We start from the raw sequence: 18,506 nt of genomic DNA, 5'->3' as shown, positions 1-18,506 counted from the left end.
AAACTACAGTACGTTATAAAAAGATACCTGATGTATGCAAATTATTTTAATCTACATAACGTATCTTGAATTGTTATCTGCTTATATTGGGACGATCTTTGATAAAGGATGTGCAGTTCTATTAATGCATACTATTGCCAGTATTCCAACTCAAAATTAATTAGCTGTACAAAAATAGTGGTTAAAAGTAAAGAACCCTAGATGAAATTATGTTCTGCTTTCTGAGAATGTTTCCAGAAAAGGCTCTTATTGCACAATTATCCTGTCTCATCCATGGAAAGTCAATGAGGCAGTCAACCCTACCATTATTCCCCAGTCAGTCATCTCAGATAGCAGATTGTGAGTGTCATAAAAGGGCATGTGTTTAATTATTTCATTGATTTCTTAATTTATTTATATGGCCAAGGCTTGTGGGATTTACAGCCTCAAATGTCCTTGGGTGGATCAGGAATGTATTTCCAGCTCCAAACGAAACAGCAAGATATGTTGAGCTATCTGTAAATACATAGGGGATGTGTGGGAAGATCTTAAAGTAACTCTTTAACATCTTTTAATTGTGCTACTATTTTAAAATTCAAGTTCCATGGGCCACATGCAACCTGTAAGGATGCTTTAAGGAAAGAGTAAATCCTGATTGGCATGTATCTTTTAGTTAAATCTACCCCTGGCATTGCCCTCTGCCCAATTTGATATTGATAAATGAGGAAAGACCAAATTAATTAGATGGATTAATGAGGACAAGAAGAGGAGGGAAAAGAAGAGTACTTTCACTGGATGCACAATAAGGAATTTAGGATGGCATTTTGCCAATCTCAGCCAGGTGCTCACTGGGGCTGTTGCTGTAATGGTATGTGGGAAAAACAGGAGGAAGAAAAGATGAGGCAAAAGTCAGATAAGAGGCAGCTGAACCCACAGAAAAAGTAGGAGTATGGCAAATATATCTTTGAAGGGACCTTCCCCCTAGTTTCCTATATTGTAAAGGTAAGGAGGGAGATATGCACTTTAGACTTGCAAGATTCTATTAATGTAATCTTATAGTAACCCTAGAGCTCATACGCCTGAGTGTGCTTTTTGACTGGACTACCTCAGAAGGCTGACAGTAGCTGATCACAATAGATTGAACAAAAATGTACTGTTGTAATTCAATGATTTCACTGTGGACGTTGAGACCGCTGGTTCTAATCATAATCACTGTGTCAAAAGTTTATTTTCAGTCAAATTCAGAATAACAGAATAGAATTGTACGGAAAAGGAAAATCCAGATTTACAAACAGTGTTTATAAATGGAACATGAAAACGCCCACCCATTTGTCTTTCATCATACTTTCCACTCTAAACTGAGAATAAAGTGTGGCTCTGTGCTTGGGGAAGAGGCATGGGTGAGCTGTACTCCTAATCTCATATTAAGATTCTATGACAGCTAGTGTCACAACTGTTCTCCCAATTTACCTGCTCCCCCACTACTGGCACTGGATATACACCACATATCAATGGTCGCTTTGCGATCTGGCGAGATCTGGCCATGAATGGTGTGAATGCATTCTAAGGTTTTTAATGTTTTTTAATCTTTTAAATGTTTTTAGAATGGTTTTTTTTAAATGTATTGTGAGCCGCTCTGAGTCTCTGGAGAGGGGCAGCATATAAATTTAATAAATAAATAAATAAATAAATAAATAAATAAATAAATAAATAAATAAATAAATAAATGGTATATATCCATAGGACATTCTAATGAAAAATGCTTTCAGATCAATGTATGAAAAGAATTCAGCATTGTGACCCACAGGCTAAGTATCTACTTTGTATATAGCATAGTGTGATGTGACTCCTGTGCTGTCAACTGCCCTTATGGAATTATCACAGGAGATTTTGAGAAAGTGCTTCTCAAGGCATCCTTATGGAGTACAGAGTGGACAACTTGGGAGCCAAGGCCCCATTAATTTCCTTGTGCTCTTCCAAGACATCTTGACTTTTTTTTTTTAACATGCCACCATTAGCGCCACATTCTCCATTGCTGACCCTCTCATCTGGTTTCACCCACTTATTGTATTGTGGCCTCTATTACTTCATTGAGAAGGTCTATATCTCTTGGCCTGAAAAAAGTTCTGTGCTCCTTTTGTAGCCCAGTTAATCAGGAGTGGATTAACTTGGGTTGATAACAATCGTATATATTGATATACGTATATTAGATTTACACTTTATACTTTTGTTTAATGCATTTCAGATGTACTTTTACAAATGTGCATGGAGAGTTGCTATCACCAACAATTTGGGATCCATAATAATTTGCTCTAAAAACTCTACTTCTAGAGAAAAAAATATCTTCTAGAGAAAAAAAATGTTGATTGGTGACCAAAAACCCCTTATTGATGACCAAAAACCCCGTATAAATTCAAAAATGAAATTATGATTGATAGTTTTGAGGGTTAGATATGTTATAGAAAGAAGAGAATCATAATGTAATTTTAGAGACAGAGGTTAATTTATAATTATTGTACTTATGCAGAAACTGTTTTTAAATCTTTCTTTTTTTTACACTTCTAGTGTTTTCTTTCATTTGACCCCTTTCTCATTTCTTTTTTCCCCTCTATATTAGTTTGTATTAGTTTGTAATTGTACTATATTAATTCTTGAGTTTAATAGAGTTATTTTTTAAAAAAAGCAAAACTCTACTTTCAGATTAATACTGGTAGAGACCTCATTAAACTGGATTTCAGCTCAACATGGAAATTATATTCATGTTAGGTCATTTTGAAATCCCTGCACCAGTTTTATGTAAGTCAAATGTCAGCCTCTCCAATCTGTCATTTGGCTTAGTAAAATTACATGTTTTTACTCCTAAAACTGTTGCAATTTAAAATTGACATGACCCCTAGAGATTTTGAGTTACACATGTTGATTTCATTCTCATCAAGATGCTTTGTGTTCCCTCTAGAAGACATAAATAAATAAATAAATAAACCACCCCAAAGAGGAAAGTATATGCCCAAGGCTGATTTCCATAATCTCTCCTAACCCAGTGTTTGTTATACCAAACATCCTTGGAAAACATCTGGCTTCCTAGGCCAAGGCTAAATAGAGCTTTTGTGGAGAAAGCTGGCCACATGTACACTGATACAGGCATATGTTTTTCCAGAAAGCAAGCCCAGAATAATATGGTGTGGCTGGATGATTTTTTTTTATTTTCTCCTTTTAGAAGATGCCTCGTTTAGAATGGCTAGATCTGGACTGTAAAAATCTGGATGGCCACTACAGTAGATAACAGCAATGTCTCTCTGCTCCCATCAGAGACATTATATTTTCTGTATCTTCTCACCTGAGATCTGGTAGCCCTACATAAATGGTCACATACTGGATCTGAATCATATCAGAGCACCCTGGGAGGAATCCTACTCTCTGTTTACAGTGTAATGAGCTGTAAAAACGACACTGAAGAATAGGAGGAAGATTTTCAACCAAGGCAACAGAGAGATAAATGAAACTTGAGTCCAAAGCAGAAATGTAATTTGAGGAAATGTCTCGGACTGGACCATCTCTAGTTTTCTTAAAGATAAAGGCACGGAGGCAGTGGTGGTTCTATCCGGCTTGCGTGAACCGGTAGTGCAGGTGGCAGGAGGCTCCGCCCACCCACCAGGATGTCATTACGTCCCGTTTTTGACCCTCTGCGCAGTCTTCCCGAACTGGTAGCGAAGTCTATATTTTAGACTTGTTACTATAAACCTATCCTAAAAGTAATCTAAGCATTCATAACTTTGGTTCCTAGTCTCACCTACCACAAAGAACTGGCAGATGGGAAAAAGACTTCCTATCAAGGAAATAATCAGATAAAAGAATACCTTGAGAAAACCTCATAGATAAACCCTTTCCTGGTACACACATTTAGATTCCCAAGATCCCGTTACTGCAGCTGTTTTAAAAAAAAGTAATGACTTACATGGTATTGGTTTCTTAGTTTAGTCTGTCTTCTAAGACTGACAACTATGGAATGCAGGCCAATAGTTTTCAGTAAGCTCTTACTTGCAACAAACACATTTAGTTATGCTCTAAATAAATGAGTGTTTTTGGATTCAAAGCTGTCTTTGTTAATTAATAACTTCCAGCATTTATAAATATATCAAGATTTATCATTTGTGTATTGATTTTACAGTTTTTATTTGAAAAATAGATCCTGTGCTACAAGGATCAAGATTTGGGACCACACCAGTTGCTTAAGGTCAACTGTGAAGGGGAGGGGGGAGGCGAATCAATACTTTCTCAGATGCATTTCCCACTTATCAGATTGTTTTCCACATTCTGCAAGTATCTCTAAAAACTATTTTCTGACTAATATTTATCATATATATTTATCATCCTGTTAACAAAAGGTAGTCAGAATATTGGACCAAAAAGAAGACCGCTCATTATTTTGCTGTTGAAGTAGCATTAAAATACACTACTTTCATTACTTTAGGTCTTTTATCACTGGGACCGGCCATGATTTGTATAAATATTTAACTTGTTGGTAATTTTGTTTGAATTTGCCCTTCTGAATTAGGCCACTACGCTATCATCTTAGTGGCTAGATGATTTAAAGAGGATACTGGCATGAAAGAGAGGCAGGACAAAATCACATTCCCAATAAGCTAGTGACCACAAAAAAAAAAAAACATTTTACCAGGTCCAATAAAATATTAGTAGGAAATAGGAGCCTTCACCAACACTTATAAATTCTAAAGAATTAAGATTGTGATCTTTTCTCCACTGATTATTATGAACATTACCTGTTATGTATGTAGATTTGGTGGGCAGTTTGAATTAACTGACCATCAGCTGATTGGCTGACCACCACAGATATAAGGTATATAAAGGGAGCTGTTTCCCCTGGTCAGTTGCTGGGTTCTCACCTTACAATAAAGAGCTGTTGTCACTCACTGCCTAGCTTGCTGCGTCCTCATTCATCCAACTTAACATTACCCACAGTATTTTTTAAATTACTGGATCAAATCCAGACTCACTCATAGTTAATAGAAGCCCTGTTGAAATAGATGCATTTGAATTATGACGAAGGCAGATTCATTCACTGAATTAGCCTAGTTTTTCTGTTCTTTGGAAGTATACTGAAGATAAATAGATGGTAGATGGTAGATGGTATGTATGTATGAATGTATGTATGTATGTATGTATCGGGGTGAAATGCTCCCGGTTTGGACCGGATCGCCTGATCCGGTAGTGATGGTGGCGGGTGATTTGGAGAACCTGTAGCATGAGCTGAGCTGTGCAATCATCTTTTTTTTTTTTTTACTTTTAAAAGCATTTTTTCTTCGGCTGAAAAAATGCTTTTAAAAGTTAAAAAAAAAGCCTCTGATGATCGCGCGACTCAGCTGGGATCGTCAGAGCCTTTTAAAAGCATTTTTTCTACAACTTCTTCAGCCAAAGAGGTTGTAGAAAAAATGCTTTTAAAAATTAAAAAAAAAATTTGGCCATGCCCACCCAGTCACATTACTCCACACACACACCAAGCCACACTCACAGAACCGGTAGTAACAAATTTTACATTTCACCACTGGTGTGTATGTATGTATGTATGTATGTAGGTAGGTAGGTAGGTAGGTAGGTAGGTAGGTAGGAAGGTAGGTAGGTAGATAGATAGATAGATAGATAGATAGATAGATAGATAGATAGATGATAGATAGATATGAATAGACAGATAAGTATGGATAGGCAGATCCATATACACACAAATATACATACATACATGCGTACATGTGTACATACATACAGATTTGCTTGCTGCTGTGAAGAAGTACATTCCAACCCTAAATAATGCTTCACTGATTTTAAATGTCTGTTCTACCTTGTATTTCCCATGCTATTTTGTCAATTGCATGTTAATTATTTGTAATATTTTGTGGTTGTAAAGTGATTTTATTAACACATTCTAAAATCATTTTGTTATGATCCATTCAATAAACCCTGGGTGAAATTAGAAAATAAAGAGGCATAGGTTAGGCTAGTCTGGCCAGGCTAAGACAGAATAGGACAGGAAAAGTCTGTTAACACAACAATTTGGAATGGAGTTTGTACATTCACAGTTGGAACCAATCATGAAAGCCTTTGTCTACAAGAGTTGATTTCTACTGTATCTATCCTTCTTTCATTTATTGATAGTTCTTGACTTACAACCTTTTGTTTAATGACATTCAAAGTTATGACATCATTGAAAAAGTGACTTACGACCGATCTTCATGCTTACAACTGTTGTAGCATTCCCATGTTCATGTGATCAAAATTTGGACATTTGGCAAGCAGCATGTATTTATGATAGTTGCAGCATCTCAAGATCATGTGATCCCCATTTGCAACTTTCCCAACTGGTTTCCAACAAGCAAAATCAATGGGGGAAATTGGATTTGCTTAACAACCATGAAATTCACTTAACTGAAATTATTCATTTAGCAACAGTGGTAAAAAGGTCATAAAATCAAGCATGACTCACTTAACAACCTCCTTGTTTAGCGACAGAAGTTTCAGTCCCAATTGTGGTTGAATGTCAAGGACTACTTGTAAACTACAGTTCCTACAAGAATCAATCAGTGTCAGTTTCTCATGGTCACTGAAATGCTCAGTTTGCTTCAGATTGTTTTTCTGCAAGACTCACTTCTTATGGATAAATAATGATATTTTAGTTAAATAATAATTGGACATCCCTCTCAACTTCAGAAAGATTATGATTGAAAAACTTGTCTTTCCAATGCTGGAAAAAATAATTTCATATATTTGTTGTTGTTAGTCACAAAGCTGTGTCTGACCCATCGCGACCCCATGGACAACGTTCCCCCAGGCCTTCCTATCCTCTACCATCCCCCGGAGTCAGGGGCGGGTTCCAAATCCCATCATTACCAGTTTGCTCGTGCGTGCATGTGCGTGCGCTCACACCCACACAAAGTGCTTCTGCGCATGCGCAGAAGCATCCGGGCACGTGGGCAGAGCCTCCTGCCACTGCTGTTATCCAATGTGAACCGGTAGCAACCTACCACTGCCTGGAGTCCATTTAAGCTCATGCCTACTGCTTCAGTGATTCCATCCAGCCACCTCATTCTCTGTCATCCCCTTCTTCTTTTGCCCTCAATCTTTCCTAGCTTTAGGCTCTTCTCCAGTGAGTCTTTCCTTTTCATTAGGTGGCCAAAGTATTTGAGTTTCAGCTTCAGGATCTGGCCTTCTAAAGAGCAGTCAGGGTTGATCTCCTCTAGGATTGAACGGTTTGATCACCTTGCAGTCCAAGGGACTCGCAGGAGTCTTCACCAGCACTATAATTCAAAGGCTTCAATTCTTTTGCGCTCAGCCTTTCTTATGGTCCAACTTTCACAGCCATACGTTGCAACTGGGAAAATCATAGCCTTGACTATATGCACTTTTGTTGGCAGGATGATGTCTCTGCTTTTTAGCATGTGTCTAAATTTACTATAGCTTTCCTCCCCAGGAGCAATTTCTTGGCTTAATACCCATTTCATATATATAGCAATAGCACTTAGACTTATATAATACTTCACAGTGCTTTGTAGCCCTCTCTAAGCAGTTTACAGAGTCAGCATATTGCCCCCAACAATCTGGTCCTCATTTTACCGAGCTCAGAAGGATGGAAGGCTGAGTCAACCTTGAGCCAGTGAGACTCAAACTGCCAAACTGCAAGCAGCCGACAGTCAGCAGAAGTAACCTGCAGAAATGCATTTTAACTACTGTGCCATCATGGCTCATCACTCATATATGTAGGCCTAATTATGTTTTTTTGTTGTAATTATTGTTGTGGATGCCAAGTAAGTTAAATAGTTAGTGAGTCCTTCTTTGCAATTGTCTGTCTCCCTCTTTCCCTGCTCAGTTATCTGGTAAACCTCCTCCCACCCCTCTGTGTTAATACCGATAAGAAGCTACTGGGAGAGGATATCTCCCTGCTGTTGACACTTCTAAGCTGGGTCGAAGAGGCTACAGAAGCAAAAGTTTTGACTTGGTGCCTGGAGGCTGCAGGGGTCTGGATGAGATGAAACAGGCTAAGATTGAGCACTAAGGAATAAGGAATTGCTTTTTCTTCAAAACCCTTCCTGTCTATTGTGACTGAGGTGGATGTTGCTTTCTCAGAGGAGCAGATCTGCAACTTGGGAGTCCTCTTGGATTTGCAGCTATTGCTGGATTCTTCATCTTTATCTGGTGCAGTGCATTACTGCGCCTCTGCCTGGAATAAAAGAGCTGGGTAACTCAAGAGGACTAGACTGCTGCAATGGACTTTAACAAAGATGCTTTAGAAGATAATTTGGAAATCGCAGTTGATGAAGACAGTAGCAACCTACCTGCTGATGAGTGTGTTGCTACAGCCACCTTGCACTTATATTGCAGGTGCTGCATTGACTTCAGTAGATTTCTAGGTACAATTCAGAGCAGTGTTTTTAGTCTGTAAAGTCCTCCCAAGTTTGGCTCTTAGTATTTTTGGACTGCCAAATTTTAGTGACACGATGTTGGAGGTCTCCAGCATCCATTGAAAAGAGATTCATGGCCATAGATGACTCATCCTGGAACTATTCTATTCTGACCCTTAGAAATAGCTCGTATATATTTATTTATACATATAATTCATAATTTTAATTTTTTTTCCCCCTAAAGGTTGGACCCAGGGGCCGGGAGCTATCATGGGAGAACATGATATTGGGGAGCGAAAGACTCGGGAAACTACACCTGAAGACAAAAGGACACAGATCAGCCAAGATTTTTCAGGAAGGAGTTTGACTATTGACACTCTGACAGACAATGAAACCCAGATTGTGGTGAGTCTCATGTAAGAAATAATTCACATCTGTAGGAGGTTTTGATCAGACACAAAACTTTAAGGAAATTTTCCTTGTAAAAAGATGTGGGAGATGGAGAAATTGGAGCCCTTTAGGGTTCAGGGGATGGAATTTTGCCTCCATTAGTATTTGAAATATCACGGATTCTTCATCCTCATTATAAAACCACAGCTAGGTTATACAGAAAAAGAGATATACACTAATCCCTCCCTGACTCAGCCCATATTTATCAAACTCATGTAAAGATCAAGAAACCCAGGAATAAAATGCTCCCCATTTTCTTCTTGGATCCTATCTAAATGCCATTTTTCCTCCATTGTTTTTTTTTTTCCTTTCTTTTTTTGTCCATTGAGATCAGTGACTCATAGGTGGAAATATATGGGGGAACCTAAAATCAGGGATTATTTTTAAACTGATGGTTTTAGTTTGAATAGAACATTTCACTCTGTGTGATCATATCAAATCATATCAAATAGTGAACTATATTTTTGATCTATGTGTAAGATTCTGGTATATGTTTTCTTAAAAAAGACTCTATTCAATTCCACCCAATAATATCACTTCCTCTCTCTCTCTCTCTCTCTGGAGCACTGTTCTGCTTCCCCCACTTTCTTTTTAAAAGCTTAACCCCAATATTCACATGAAAGATGTGCAGGCCCTGTGGAGTTGATCAAACATACAGTTGCCTGATTTGTCAGACACAAAAAGAGTCTGAATTTGCTAGTCCTGAAGGCTGTGAACTCAGCCATCTGTATAATAGTCCTTGTTCCTCTTGGTTAGCTAAAGCTTCCTAAAAGATGACATAGAGCTAGGTCCCAATGGAGGTTCCCGGGGCCAAGGAGAAGTAGGGAAGAGGAAGGAGAGGAGGAAAGAAGAAAGTAGGAAAGGAGAGAAGGTAGGGAAGGAGAAGAAAGAAGAAGGAGAAGAAGGTTTGTTGTAAAATGACGGAAAAGAAAGGAAGAGCAACCCCGAATGTAATTTAAAAATTTTTTTCTATGCTTTCTTTAGTAAATATATATATGAGATTAATTATGAATAAGAGAATGTACATTTACGTGTATAAGAAATAAAATTTTAAAAAATTCCCCCCCCCCAAAAAAAAAGAAAAGAAAAGAAAAGAAAAGAAAAGAAAGGAGGTGAATTGATCCTTGTAGGGATGGGTTCTCCTATACTAAAGGAAGATTATTTGGATCCATTTCAGGCAGTTTCCGGCCTTGAAAGTACTGAAACAGCATTGACTGCATTATGGAATACCTCTGATGGGTGTAGGAATAGGAATATCCTTATAAGCCACCTTGGGCCGTCACGTGCAAGTCAGTGGCAATAAAAATTTTCTACATAAAAATGAAATTAAAATTTTAAAAAGTATTTGGTGCATCCATTCTGGCTCTCCTTGATCTCTTAGCAGCTTTCAATGCCATCAGTCATGGTGTCCTTCTGCACCAACTATGGGGGTTTAGGAATGAGGGGGATGGTGTTGCAATGTTTTTCTGTTTTCCTCCAGGGCTGGTTCCAGTTAGTGTTGAGAGGGGAGGAAGCAGAGTTCCAGCCCCAAGCCTCCTATTTGCCGTATTATTCGAGACTGCATACTTCTCCACATATCTTTCTGTTATGTCCTTATAAGGACATCCGCCCGGATTGGCTGCGAGCCATCGGGCGGGAGATTTGAATCCCTGTCAAGGGGCGGTGCGTCTGCTGGGAGCGAATATAAGGAGAGCCCCGGCAGCGTGCCTGCAGTCTTGTCTTGTTACTTTTGTAGCTAATAAAGTTACTTAATGTATCGAGCTGGTCACGTCTTCCTTTCCTGCGCCTGATCTAACACTGGCGACGAAGGACTAGAGAGGAGAACCTGAACAAGACTCGGGGCACGATCGCCACCCAGCTGAAGACCTGAAACCACAGCGACCCTCAGAATGGCAACTCCGCAAGCTCCGATTGCCGCACTGAACCCATTCGACCCATCCCGAGAGAAGTGGAGGTCGTACATGGTCCGATTTCGGCAGTTCCTGAGAGGCAATGGCTACCAGAACCTCGATGATGAGCGGAAAAGAGCCCTCTTCCTGGCTCACTGCGGATCGGACGTTTTGGAGATGGCGATTGACCTCGTGGCACCCAGGGACATTGAGGAGATGTCCTGGAACGACCTGCAAGAAGTCCTGCAGGAGCATTACGCACCCACAGGCACCCCAATCGCAAACAGGTTCACCTTCCAGCAGAGAAACCAGCGGGAAGGTGAATCCATCAAAGAATTCGTGGCAGCGCTTCGCCAGATCGCTGCCAACTGCGAGTTCGATAATGTGGACAACGCCATCCGAGACCGCGTTGTTTTTGGAATGAGAGATGTGGGTCTGCAAAAGAAGTTCCTCAGCCGGAAGAGGATACCACTCAAAGACGTCCTCGACGAAGCAACAGCGGCTGAAACATCCGAGAAGGCAGCCGCCGCGATGGTAAAAGCTAGAGGGATCCATAAGATCCACAAGTCAGCTCTGACCTCATCAGACGACTCAACAACGCAATCCGAGTCTGATGAGGAAAGGGTCGTCCACAAGGTTTCCCGTCCCCCCAGGCGGGAAAACCCACAGCAGGGCGACCGGGGAGAACGATGCGGCAGCTGCAAAGGCGACCACCCCAGGGCAACCTGCAGATGGAGGGACGCGACCTGCCGCCGATGCCTGAAGAGGGGGCACATCGCCGAGGCCTGCAGAGCAGCAGATCCAGCCCCGGAACCGCCCAGACCACGATTCCGCGAGAATCGCAAAGATAACTAGAGGACATCCAAACGGTCCTCGAACCAGTCCCGGCGCGGGGAGGACGACTATCCCCGCAGCAGAACGGTGCACCAGACAACCATCGCTCACACAAGTGATGAGGGGACCACCAAGTTCCACATGACGCTGATGGCGGAAGGGTCACCGTGCAAGATGGAGGTAGACTCCGGGTCCGCCTACTCCATCATGGACTGGCAGCACCTACAGCAGCTGAAACCATCCTGCAAGAAGACCCAGCTGAAAACCCCTAAGTCGAGGCTTGTGGACTTCAACGGAAATCCCATCGGAATCCTGGGCAGAACCACCATCCACATCAAATACAAGGACTTTAACGGAGAGCTGCCCATCACCATCGTGGAGAACAGCCGACCGAACCTGTTGGGAGTGGAGTGGTTTAAGCCGCTGGGGCTTTCCATTGAGGGCATCCACGAAATCCATAGGGACGAACTCGACACCATCCTCGAAGAGTTCAAAGAAGTCTTCGATAGTAAACTGGGGAAATTTGTGGGGAGGCCAATTTCCTTCAATCTGGACAAGGGAATCACCCCAATCAGGCTCAAGCCCCGCCGAGTTCCGTTTGCCCTGCGGCCTAAAGTAGACGAGCAGCTGGATAAGCTGATCGCCCAGGGCGTCCTGGAACCGATCGATCATGCCTCATGGGAGACCCCCATTGTGACCCCACTGAAGCATGATGGGTCTGTGTGCATCTGCGCCGACTACCGTTGTACCATCAACAAGGCGTTGGCACAGAGCGCATACCCAGTCCCAGTGGTGCAACACCTGCTGCATTCCCTGGGATCTGGCTCAATTTTCACGAAACTGGACCTGGCCCAGGCTTACCAGCAACTGCCAGTGGATGAAAAAACGGCGGAGGCACAAACAATTGTCACGCACAGGGGGGCATTCAAATGTAACCGCCTCCAATTTGGAGTCAGCGCTGCCCCAGGCATTTTCCAATCTATGATGGAACGCCTTCTCCAAGGCGTTCCAGGGGTGGTACCTTATTTCGACGATGTGCTCGTCTCAGGTGACTCACGAGCTCAACTCCTTGAACTGCTCAGGCTTGTCCTGCAGCGGTTCAAGGCCAAGGGCTTGAGAGTCAGGCGGGACAAGTGCACCATAGGAGTACAGGAAGTCGAGTTCCTGGGCTATCTCATTGATAGCACTGGCATCCACCCCACCAAATCAAAAGTGGAAGCAATCCATGAAGCTCCAAGCCCAAAAAACAAAACGGAGCTTCAGGCTTTCCTTGGGTTGCTCAACTTCTACGCCATTTTCTTAAAACAGAAAGCCACAGTTGCTGAGCCACTCCACCGCCTGCTGGGGAAAGCGGCTTCCTGGAAGTGGGGCCAGGAAGAGGAAGCAGCATTCCGGGCCATCAAAGGACTATTGACGTCCAAGAGCGTTCTCATCCAATACAGCGAGACGCTCCCCATCAAGCTGACCTGTGATGCGTCACCTTACGGGGTGGGGGCAGTCCTCAGCCACGAACTGCCCAACGGCTCGGAAGCCCCGATCGCTTACTTCTCGAAGACCATGTCCGGCGCAGAACGGAACTACAGTCAGCTGGACAAAGAAGCCCTGGCCATCGTGGCAGGAGTGAAGCGCTTCCACGAATACCTCTACGGAAGACGCTTCACCATAGTCACCGACCACAAGCCACTCCTGGGACTCCTCGCAGGCGACCAACCCACCCCGACCTTCATGTCCCCGCGGATGACGAGATGGGCCATCTTCCTAGCCGGCTACTCCTATAGGCTCGTGCACCAGCCAGGCACAGCCATAGGAAATGCCGACGCACTCAGCAGATGCCCATCGAAGAATCCAGTCGAAGACCCAGCCCCCACGCTCCACCTATTCCACATAGACGACGACGCCAGCTGTCCAGTCTCATCCGCAGATGTGGCCGTTCACACCCAAAAGGACCCCACACTCCGCCAAGTGAAGTCCTGGATCCTCAGAGGGTGGCCATTGGAAAAGACGGAGGAGAGGTTCAGCCCGTTCGCCAGGAAACAGAAGGAGCTGTCCACCATCAAGGGCTGTCTGCTATGGGGAGACAGGGTGCTGATTCCAAGCACTCTGCAACGGCGGACGTTAGAGACTCTGCACAAAGGGCATCCGGGCATCGTCCGCATGAAGGCCCTGGCACGGAGTTACGTCTGGTGGCCCTCCATGGACAGAGACATTGAGCAATGGGTCTCCAGATGTGACCCGTGCCAAGAAGTTCGCCCAGCACCGCCGCAATCCGAAGTCGCGAAGTGGGAGACCCCCAGCAACCCCTGGTCGAGGATCCACATCGACTTCGCGGGTCCGATGCAGGGGCGACACCTCCTCATCGTGGTAGATGCCTTCTCCAAATGGCTCGAGGTGGTGCCCATGGCATCTACCACAACAGAAGCGATGATCCGAGCCCTGCGCCGTCTGTTCGCCACACATGGACTACCGGACGTGCTGGTCTCGGACAACGGCCCCCAGCTCACATCCCTGGCCATGGAGTCCTTCCTGGCAGGACTGGGCATCCGCCACGCCCTGTCCGCCCCGTACAGGCCGGCCGGAAACGGACAAGCTGAACGCATGGTCAGACTCACTAAAGAAGCCCTCACCAAGATGGGCCCGGGAGACTGGCAAGAACGCATAGACAACTTCCTCCTCACCCAGCACATCACGCCACATGCCACCACCCACAAGAGCCCGGCCGAACTACTAATGGGCAGAAGGTTGAGGTCACCCCTGGACCGGCTGCACCCCCAATACAGCCCGGAAGTGACTGCAACCGCCAGCCGCCCGCTTCGTGCCTTCAGCAAGGGAGATTCAGTTTTTGCGCTGAATTTCAACGGCTCTCCTAAGTGGCTGAAGGGGAAGATTGCCAGCACAACCGGCCCCAAATCCTACACCGTCGAGTTGGAAGATGGACAGGTCTGTAGACGCCACATCGACCAACTCCGGAAAAGGTGGGGGGGAGCACACGAAAACCAGCCTGACGATGGAGGCCTACAACACCCAGACGAGGTAGGCCTCCAACACCCCGGCGAGGTAGACCTACCACACCCAGACGAGGTAGGCCTACCACACCCCTGCGAGGCAGAGCAACGCCATCCCGACGAGGTCGGCCCGGCTCACTACCAGGTACTGTCACGTCGGCAGTCCAGCGAGGTAGACCGGGGCCAACCGCTCGGGAGATGGCAACACCAACCCAGCCAGGTGGGCACCCGGCACAGCAGGGCCAGGGACCACCAACCCAGCCCGCGAGTAGACCGGGACCTGCCCAGAGAAGGAGCAGCGCACCCCACCAGTGATGGCAGCCTACACCAGCCCAGCCAGGGAGACCGCAGTTCCAGGCGAGTAGACCGGGACCCAGCCAAGACGGGCACCCCACTACCCATGGGCGAGGGTGGCACACGACTCCCCGGCGAGAGGGACCCCCGCCCATCTCAGAGAACAGCCAGCGGACAACAACCCGACCCGGATGACCCCAGGCACCACCCGACGGTAGACCAGGGACTAGGGGGAAAGGAAAGCCAACAACAACCCGGCCAGGGAGACCTACACCACCCCGGCAGGGGAGACCTCCGCCGCCCCGCAGAGGTAGTCCCGCAACAACATCCCGACCGGATCGACCACCACCAACCAGATGGGGTAGACCAACGCCAACCCAACCGAGGGGACCAACGCCACCCCTGCGAGGTCGGACAACACGAGGCAAGCCAGCACCACCCGCGACCAGCGGACCGGACCCGAGGGCACCGAGCGGAACCACCACCCAACCGGCAGCAGGCCAAACCGCGACCGAACCGCAGCGCCCGGGAGACCAGGGAAGAGCAAGCGACAGACTTACCGAGACTCAGACGCTCTTCCCGGGTCGGAACCGAGCAATTGAGACGAGGCGATAGATCCACAGGCCAGGAGGAAGACCAACAGAACCAGCCACCCAAGGTCTGCGGTCCGGCCGGAGGCGCTGGGGGTGACCCCGCTCACTCGACAGCCGAACCGAGCCCGGTTCCGGAGAGGGAACCAGGAGACGAAGGAGCCCCGTCCATCCAGGCCGGAGACGGAGAAGAAGTGAGACTGCGCAGGTCAGCTAGGGTGCCGAGGCGTCCTACGTACCTGCGCGATTACGTGACTTTTGTGAATGAGATTGACAGTTCGGACTAAGGGGGGAGGAGTGTTATGTCCTTATAAGGACATCCGCCCGGATTGGCTGCGAGCCATCGGGCGGGAGATTTGAATCCCTGTCAAGGGGCGGTGCGTCGGCCGGGAGCGAATATAAGGAGAGCCCCGGCAGCGCGCCTGCAGTCTTGTCTTGTTACTTTTGTAGCTAATAAAGTTACTTAATGTATCGAGCTGGTCACGTCTTCCTTTCCTGCGCCTGATCTAACACTTTTAGTCATCTAAAACAGGGGTGGGCAAATGTGGCCCTTTTACAACCTGTGGACTTCAACTCCAGAATTCCTGAGACAGCCAAGCTGTCATGACCATGGTATCATGCTGCACCGGCTGAAAGATTTGGGGGTGGGAGGCACCGTGTTGCGATGGTTCTCCTCCTTTCTCTCCGACCGGTCGCAGTTTGTGTTGGCAGGGGGGCAGAGGTCGACCTCGAGGCCTCTCATCTGTGGAGTGCCGCAGGGATCGGTCCTCTCGCCCCTTCTGTTCAACATTTATGTGAAGCCGCTAGGTGAGATCAGCCGTGGCTTCGGGGTGAGATACCACCAGTACGCTGATGACACCCAGCTGTACATCTCCACCCCAGGCCACCCCAATGATGTCCTTGAAGTGATGTCCCAGTGCCTGGAGGCTGTACGGATCTGGATGGGGAGGAACAGGCTCAAGCTCAACCCTTCCAAGACTGAGTGGCTGTGGCTCCCGGCATCCCGATATAGTCAGTTGACTCCATCACTGACTATTGGGGGCAAGTCTTTGGCCCCCACAGAAAGGACTCGCAATCTGGGAGTCCTCCTGGATATGCAGCTGTCCTTGGAGGAACATCTGACAGCTGTAACCAGGGGGACCTTTTGTCAGGTTCGCCTGATTCGCCAGTTGCGGCCCTTTCTTGATCGGGATTCCCTGTGCACAGTCACTCATGCCCTCGTCACCTCTCGCCTTGACTACTGCAATGCTCTCTACATGGGGCTCCCCTTGAAGAGCACCCGGAGGCTCCAACTGGTCCAGAATGCAGCAGCGCGGGTAGTGATGGGAGCAGCATGGCGCTCCCATGTAACACCGCTCCTGCGCGAGCTGCACTGGCTTCCAGTGGTCTTCCGGGTGCGCTTCAAGGTGTTGGTTATCACCTTTAAAGCGCTCCATGGCATCGGGCCTAGCTATCTTCGAGACTGCCTGCTGCTACCAACGACCTCCCATCGTCCCGTGCGCTCCCACAGAGAGGGCCTCCTCAGGGTGCCATCAGCCAATCAATGTACTGCAGGGTTCGAATCTCGCCAAGGCTCAAGGTTGACTCAGCCTTCCATCCTTTCTAAGGTAGGTAAATTGAGGACCCAGTTGTGGGGGCAATAAGCTGACTTTGTATAAATATACAAAAGGAGAAAGCTATTGCTGAGCACATTGTAAGCCGCCCTGAGTCTTCAGAGAAGGGCGGCATATAAATCAAATTAAAAAAAAAATGTAGGCTGGTGACCCCCAGGGGGAGGGCCTTCTCTGTGGGGGCACCTACCCTCTAGAATCAGTTGCTCCCAGAGATAAGGAGAATCCAAGACCTTAGTGCCTTCCGCCGTGCCCTTAAAACCCACTTTTTCCAGCAAGCCGGGCTGGCTTAAGAAGAAATTTTAAATGTTTTAATTGGTTTGTATTTTTAATTTGGGGCCAAATTTATATATATTTTAATTGTTTTTTTAATATTTGTATTTCATGTTTTTTAATTCTGGCTGTACACCGCCCTGAGTCCTCAGGGAGAAGGGCGGTATATAAATTTAAAAATAAATAAAAATAATAATAATAAAATAAATAAAGGGCCATATTTGCCCACCCCTGATCTAAAAGAAGCTGATGTACACTGATGTTACTCGGTTGTAAATTCTTACTCCATGTGAACCAAGTGATACTATCAAGATTCTTTCTTGGAGTCTGGAGGCTGTGAGGGTCTAGATGGGAAAGAACAGGCTTCAATTCAACCTTAATCTGAGGACCCAGATTCTTGGACTCTGTAAACCACTTAGAAAGGGCTGTAAAGCACTGTGAAGTGGTATATGTGTAAGTGCTAATGCTATTGCTATTAAGGAAGTGTCCTTGGGTTTTTGGGGTCCTTTGAATCCAGTGACTTTCCATCTTTAGTTCTCAATGGGGTAATACTTTCCCCAGCCAGAACTGATGTGTAATTTGAACTTAGACTCTGATTCAAGTAGAAGGTGGCAGCTGGACCAACAGGGTTTTTGCACAGATCCATCTCATGTGCCTGTTGCTCCAGTTCTTAGATCTGGAGGTAGTCCTCATGAAGTCACTCATGCATGGTTACCTCCCAGATGAACTAGTATACTACCTGGTGGGCTATTACTATAAACCCTCTATATAGCACAGCTCTTGAAAACAATTTGGAAACTGAAGTTGGTTCAGCGCCCAGTAGTATAGGAAGTTGCGGTGTTTTAGCACCATACCACTACTTCATGAGCTGAGCTGGCTCCCAAAAGGTTTCAAGGTGCCAAGCATAGAAACAGTTTATTTTCAGGACTGCCTGTCTTCAATTATTTCTGCTGATCCCTCCAGATCTGATCGAATGCTTATCTCCAGGCCCTATCTATTAAACAATGGCTTCTGCTAGGAGTCAGGAAGTATGGAAGTATGCCTTCTCTGTGTAGTAGCTCTCTGTTGTGGAGTTTCCCCCTCCACTCTTCATGATCCTGACTCTGCTGGGTTTTGGGGGTTATAAATAGCCTGCACCACAGGGTTGTTATGAAGGTTTTAAAAATGGGAGACACAT

At 45.7% G+C, this 18,506-nt stretch overlaps 1 protein-coding gene across 4 annotated transcripts in view; it reads left to right on the top strand.

Moving 5' to 3' along the window:
• The window catches only part of PLXDC1 (plexin domain containing 1), a 79,143-nt gene that overhangs the window by 11,624 nt on the left and 49,013 nt on the right, over window positions 1-18,506 (top strand). For 2 of the 4 annotated variants that reach the window (XM_034415393.3, XM_034415392.3), the window contains exons 1-2: window positions 7,937-8,396; window positions 8,632-8,792. In XM_034415393.3, the coding sequence (XP_034271284.2) occupies window positions 8,252-8,396; window positions 8,632-8,792 (306 nt within the window). In that variant the 5' untranslated portion in view covers window positions 7,937-8,251. Of the gene's footprint in view, window positions 1-7,936; window positions 8,397-8,631; window positions 8,793-18,506 lie in introns of those variants that run through there. The other 2 variants (XM_034415394.3, XM_087893946.1) reach the window with 1 other exon arrangement.

Source organism: Pantherophis guttatus, chromosome 4, assembly GCF_059756535.1.
Source record: "Pantherophis guttatus breed Tessera chromosome 4, ASM5975653v1, whole genome shotgun sequence".
NCBI classification, from domain to species: domain Eukaryota; kingdom Metazoa; phylum Chordata; class Lepidosauria; order Squamata; family Colubridae; genus Pantherophis; species Pantherophis guttatus.
The sequence above is the reverse complement of the archived record's forward strand: the minus strand, read 5'-3'. Positions and strand labels throughout refer to the sequence as shown.